The sequence below is a fragment of the Hemicordylus capensis genome, chromosome 6 (assembly GCF_027244095.1).
Source record: "Hemicordylus capensis ecotype Gifberg chromosome 6, rHemCap1.1.pri, whole genome shotgun sequence".
NCBI lineage: Eukaryota > Metazoa > Chordata > Lepidosauria > Squamata > Cordylidae > Hemicordylus > Hemicordylus capensis.
Window position 1 is genome coordinate 32,802,144 of NC_069662.1, and position 6,491 is coordinate 32,808,634.

Below are 6,491 nucleotides of genomic sequence, written 5' to 3' on the forward strand. Positions count from 1 at the left end.
GGCCAAGAGCCGAATCACCCGAATTTTTCAGCCCCGAAATTCGGGTGATTCGGCTCAGTCCCGAAAAATATCAGGGGACATCGGGGGTGATTCGGTTCGGCCCCGAATCACCCGAAATTGCTCGTTTCGGGCACAGATCGTTCTGTGCCCGAAATTTTTTGCACATCCCTACTAAGTATTATAGAAGAAGGCTTGGTAATACACAGTAAATGATAGCAGAGGATGCAGGAACTGTCACATGGTGGCATTGACATGTAATGGGAAACCGGAGGTGAAGTTGCCTGAGGCTGAATTTCTTGTACATCCAGATGCATGCAACCGTGATTACATGAGAAAAGCAAACTGAGGTTTTCCTTTCTAAACTCCAATTTGAACCCTCAGGTTGTAGTGAGTTTTGCTGCTTCTGCCTGAGGTTTGCATTCGGCAGCGTTACATCCAAAGGCAGAATTGCAGTTACAGTGAGCAGTAACTGGAGTTGAGGGAGGAAGTTCCTCACTCCCTCCAGTTGTGGTTATCTGGGAAGCCCACACAGCCAGTTCCCATGCCTGTGCAGGAAGTTCCCCCTCCTATCTTCAGTCTCCGAAGTTTCAATTTTGAACATCTGCGAAGCACGTGGGGGGTAGGTCCAGATTATTACATTTGAATGTGGCCAAAGTCAAACTACTATCTCTTAAAATAATACATTAACGTATATTTCCATTCCTTTTATGGATGCAGACCCCAAAAGAGAATATTTTGCAAAACAGCACAGCACCAGATGAGTTCATCCTGGTGGGTTTGTCTGATGACCCCTGCCAAGAAGGTGGCTTCTTCTCAACTTTTCTGGCAGTCTGTATCATTACCCTGGCAGGCAACTCTCTCATCATTCTCCTTACATTGGCTGACCCTGCCCTTGACACCCATGAATTTCTTCCTGAGAAACCTGTCCTTTTTGGAGATCTGCTACACATCGGTCAATGTCCCCAAAATGCTGGAAAACCTTCTCTCTGGGGGGAAATCCATCTCCTTCATCAGTTGTGCTCTGCACACTTATTTTACTTTCTTCCCTGGTGGGTCAAAGTGTTTCCTCTTGGCTTCCATGTCTTACAATCAGCAGCATGGTTTTTACTTTGCCCTTTTGTGGGTCCAATGTTATAAACCACTTTGTCTGTGACATTCCCCCTTTACTGAAATTAGCTTGTGAGCCTCTAGGAGGGAAATTGCAGGCTTTCTCGTGGCCATGATATTTGTGCCTTGTCCATTGATTCAGATCTTGATTCATTATACAGTATTTTGTATTTTCTCCCCCCACCCCTTTGTTCTTACATGATTTAATGTGTTCTGAGTTTTTATTTCATGTTTTAATGTTTTCTTATGAAACGCCCAGTGATCAGTTTGTTATGGGGCAGCTAAGAAATAAAGTGTATTATTCTTATTATTTATTTTATTAAGATTGCAAAAGCAATTACATAACAATAAAGCTGTCCACATGAGCAGCCCTACCCGGTCTTGCTCAGCCCTACCACAATAAGGCTGCTTGTGCCGGGATCGAGGCTGATGCAACAACAGGTAGCCCAGAGTTTTTCTGTCCTCCCCCTGGGTCCCGAGTCATGTATGTGTTCGGACTGCCTGTGGCTGGTGTGCTTGGCTGAGGGGCAAACCCTTAAGGAACCGTGCTCCTGGAACAGTGCGCTGATGGATACCAGGGGACTTCCTTCCCCAGCTCTCTGCTCTGTCACTCACAGTGGTGCCACGAGTGTTCCATGGCAAGTGGCAAAGCGAACTCAAGAGGGCAATCATGTGTGCCCCTCTCCAGAGAATTCATGTACACAACCTAAATGTCTTATCTGAAAAGAGGCTTCTTAACCACTTCATTCATATAACCTCTGGACTGGGTTCATCTTCAGCCATTTACACGAATCATATTTATGTAAAATGCTTGGCTTTGGTCTGAGAAACCAGAGCAAACAATGTCAGATTATTATTTACTGCTGAGAACTCTTGCCATGTATCAGTCTTCTTGAACATGGGTATGTACAGTACTGTCCATTGATTTCGGTTGCTATTCTGCAGATGGTGACAGGTTATTAAATTAGTGCATCTGTCCACTCAACCAGTCAGCCTTTCTGATCTGCTTGGCCTGAAACTCCCAGAGGTGACAGTACTGCAGGATAAGGCATGGCCGTTATGCTTGATCAACAGACAAAGGTACCAACAAGCTCACTCCCTTCTATGATTGTGGCTGAGACATGACACATGCTGCTAAGGAGTCAGTGACAGAAGGTTGTGCACGAGAATCCTATGTGTAAGTAAGTATAAGTAAGTACTATATTTTCTTTAGACTTGGCTATGTCTGTATCTGATGATTTATTATAGACATTTATAGCATACCTCTCTGTTTTAAAAATATGCTCTGAAAGGATCATATCACTATCTACAAACTACCAATAAACTATAAATATAGGAAAAAAATTAATTACATCAATGATCAAAGAAATGCTAGAAATGATAGCAGTACATAAAACTGCTATTTATGCAAGAGTATATTTTTCAGAGTGAAATATCAGTGTATTTTTTTATTTAGACGATTTTATATAACAAAACATCTAGAAAGCAAAAACCCCAAAACAAAAAAAGTTCTGCCATTGGTATTCTGGAAGAATATATTTAAGAATCTCATAATATTATTAAAATACATATATTGTTCCAGAGTGGGAGCTGGACAGGGACAAGAGATCTTTGCTTACAGTGATTCTTATGGTAGAAAAAAGAAAAGTACACCCTAGATATTTTTTTACCAACAGAAGCAATATTTATTGCCAGTATTGTGGGAGTCCTATTGATTATATTAGCTTCAGCAATGGAAAAGATCTTTTGCCATCAGATCATGACTGGCATCATATGTCAGGCATTCTGTCGCCCCAGTGAAAGATTAGTGTATTGTTTTTACAGTAATTGAAACAATTGTATATGCCACCATTCTTTACCTGTGAATTCAGGGAGGCTGATAACAAAATTGTAACACACAATATGGACACAATAAAAACAATAAAAAGCCTCAAGAGTCATAAAGGCAATGATTAAAAATGGGCAGTCCTTGGGAGAAATGATATATACATATGGGAAGTTCTGCCAAAGTAAGTAAGTGTTTTATTTCCATTTAAAACTGAATAGGGCAGGAACAAACCTAAGATCAAGGAGCAGGAAGTTCTAGAGAGCTGGAGCCACCACTGAGAAGGTTTGTTCATGTGCTACCAACAGCCATATTTCAGAGGGCAGTGGGCTTCTCTACATGGTCTCCTGTGCTGGACAGAACTATAAGGAGGAAGGCTTTGTAGCTCAAAACCAGCAGCTTGGATCACACATGGGGAAACACTGGTGACCAATCTAGCTGGTGCAGTAGAACAGTCATATGTCTGGCCCCTGCCATAATTCTTGCCACTGCATTATGTTCCAGCTGTAATTTACAGGGGTTTTTCATAAGCAGCCCCATAAAAACTGTGTTGCAGTAATCTAAGCATGAGGTGATGAGGTCATGTATCAGCATGGTGATATCTTCTTGAGTGAATACTTTGACAATATTATACATAGCTATATTGTTAGTATCCCCTAAATTCACTTATGAATATGTATTTCCTTTCCTTTTCTAGGATGCATACGCCAAAAGAGAATATTTTGCAAAACAACACTACACCTGCTGAGTTCATCCTGCTGGGTCTGTCTGAGGACCCCAACCTGCAAAGTGTTTTCTTTTTCACTTTTCTGGCAATCTATATCATGACCCTGGCAGGAAACCTTCTCATCATTCTCCTTACATTGGCTGACCCTGCCCTTCACACACCCATGTATTTCTTCCTGAGAAACCTGTCCTTTTTGGAGATCTGCTACACATCAGTCAATGTCCCCAAGATGCTGGGAAACCTTCTCTCGGGGCGGAAATCCATCTCCTTCATCAGTTGTGCCCTGCAGACCTATTTTACTTTCTTCCTTGGTGGGTCAGAGTGCTTCCTCTTGGCTTCCATGTCTTATGATCGATACGTTGCCATTTGCAAACCTTTGCGCTACCATATCCTGATGAGCCAGAGAGTCTGTACTAGTCTAGCTGTGGCATCTTGGTTAAGTGGGTTGTTGATGTCCTTTGGTCACACCAGCATGGTTTTTACTTTGCCCTTTTGTGGGTCCAATGTGATCAACCACTTCTTCTGTGACATCCCCCCTTTACTGAAATTGGCTTGTGGAGACACCTCTAAGAGGGAAATTGCAGTCTTTGCTGTGGCCATGATATTTGTGACTTGTCCATTTATCCTGATCTTGATGTCTTATGCTGGAATCATTGCCGTCATTTTGAGGATCTCATCTTCTGAAGGCCGGAAGAAGACCTTCTCCACCTGTTCTTCACACCTCATTGTAGTAACGTTATTCTTTGGTTCTGCTTGCATTACCTACTTGAAGCCTAATTCCACTTATTCAGCAGATACTGACAAATATCTTTCACTCTTCTACACTGTGATTAGTCCCATTTTGAATCCTGTCATATACAGCTTTCGCAATAAAGAGGTGAAAGATGCCCTTTGGAAAATGTGGGAGAGAAGACCTTTTGGATAGCTGAGGGCATGGATATTGTGTGTGATATACCAATCAGATCAGATGCTAACCTTTTTCTAGAGACTATGCAAACCTTCTCACAAAGCTTCTACTCTGCCGGTTTTAGTGTATATTGCCCTTAAACATTAGAATTGTTACCTAGGATCATGAAGTTGAACTGAAAGTGCATACATACCCTGCAACTCATTCTGAGGAGGTTTTGTTTCCACAGTAAACAGGAGCAGAACTTGAAACTAAATTGTCTTTATTGCCTGGAATGGAACCCCTTAAAAAAAAGTGGTTAATATTTCAGAAAAAAGTGATACAATACACAAGAACACAACTTTCTGGTGTATTGTCTACTTATTGTTTGTTTGTTTCTTTATTGCATTTCTGTCCCGCCTAGTATAGAAATCTCTAGGCTGTATACAAATTAAAACATAATATAAAAACATTTAAAATTCATTAAAACAGTTAAAATTTACAGTAGATTTAAAAAAAAACACATTTACATTTAAAATTTAAATTTCAGTTAAAAGCCTGGAAAAACAGGTGCTTCGGGGTCCTCCTAAAAGCAAAAAGAGAAGGAGATGCTCTTATTTCAGCAGGATGCACGTTCTCCAAAGCCCTAGAGCAGCTGCAGAGAAGACCTGGTCACTGGTTGCCATCAAACGAGTTTGCAGCAACCATAACCAGACCTCTCCAGATGATCTTAATAGGTGACAGGGTTCACGACGGAGAAGGCGGTATCTTAGGTAGCCTGGACCTAAGCCATTGAGGGCCTTATAGTTAATAACCAGCACTTTGTATTTCATTTGGAAACATATCAGCAGTCAGTGCAGTTCTTTTAGAATTGATGTTATATAGTCCCTTCAGGTAAACCCAGAGAGCAATCTGGCTGCCGTATTCTGTACCAATTGTAGTTTCCAAACTATGTACAAAGGCAGCCCAATGTAGAGTGCAGTACAGTAGTCAAGCCTAGAGGTTACCGGCAGATGTACCACTGTTTTAGGGTCATTTGTCTCCAGAAATGGTTGTATCTGGCATTTCAGCCAAAGGTGATAAAAAGCACTCCTGGCCACAGTCTCAGCCTGACAAACTAGGGAGAGTTGGGGATCCAGGAGCACTCCCAGACTACGAACCTGATATTTTGGGGGGAATGCAACTCCATCCAAAACAGGCAGATCTAAACCATCTCTCTGATCCCAACCCCCTACAGACAGTACCTCCATCTTGTTAGGATTGCATGATTGTGTTTTCCTGGATTCTAAAATTATTTTGTAGCATTTTGTTTGTAAAACCTTTTAACATTTCAAAAAGAAGGATGGGAATTTTAAAGTAATATTTTCAAACTGAATAATTTTTTCCCTGTTATATTGTTATAATGCAAGAAAATCATGTAATATCATTAGAATATTATGTATAAAATATATAATCTATTTCAAAATGTTTTACCCACTTTTTACAGTAAGTGTGTGAATCAGAATGGAACCAGATAGTTTAAGAATAATGATCAAACTTAATGAAACACACATTTTTAATAGTTTGACTCCCTGCCTAGGATAGAGAGAGGTGATCAGTGGGATTGCCCTATATAACAATACATGTTAAAGGGATATTACCTTGAAATTCCAGATATATATTTCAGTTTGCTTGTTCAGTGTTGGAATGACAGGCTGTATTCCATAAATCATATCTATAGCAATTTGTGATAACTGCATGGGTCATAACGTAGCACACGGTGACATGGGTTTAAGTCCTCTTAGAATGTTTTTTATAGAGATAAGGCAGATGTGGGCCAGGAGTTTACCATTCCACTAACTTTTGATGATTAATGCCATAGATTTAAGTGTGAGACTTCTCAGGATATACAGGTGATCTTTAGGGGAGGTAGGGGTGTGCATGGAACTGGCTGGTCTGGTTTGGTT

General features: G+C 40.8%; 1 protein-coding gene across 1 annotated transcript; it reads left to right on the forward strand.

Moving 5' to 3' along the window:
- The first annotated feature begins 2,228 nt into the window (after positions 1 to 2,228).
- Positions 2,229 to 4,690, forward strand: LOC128331271 (olfactory receptor 10A7-like). Its single transcript, XM_053264622.1, has 3 exons — positions 2,229 to 2,284; positions 3,630 to 4,557; positions 4,658 to 4,690. Exons 1-3 carry the CDS (start codon positions 2,229 to 2,231, stop codon positions 4,688 to 4,690), a joined length of 1,017 nt encoding a protein of 338 aa, XP_053120597.1.
- Positions 4,691 to 6,491: the final 1,801 nt, after the last annotated feature.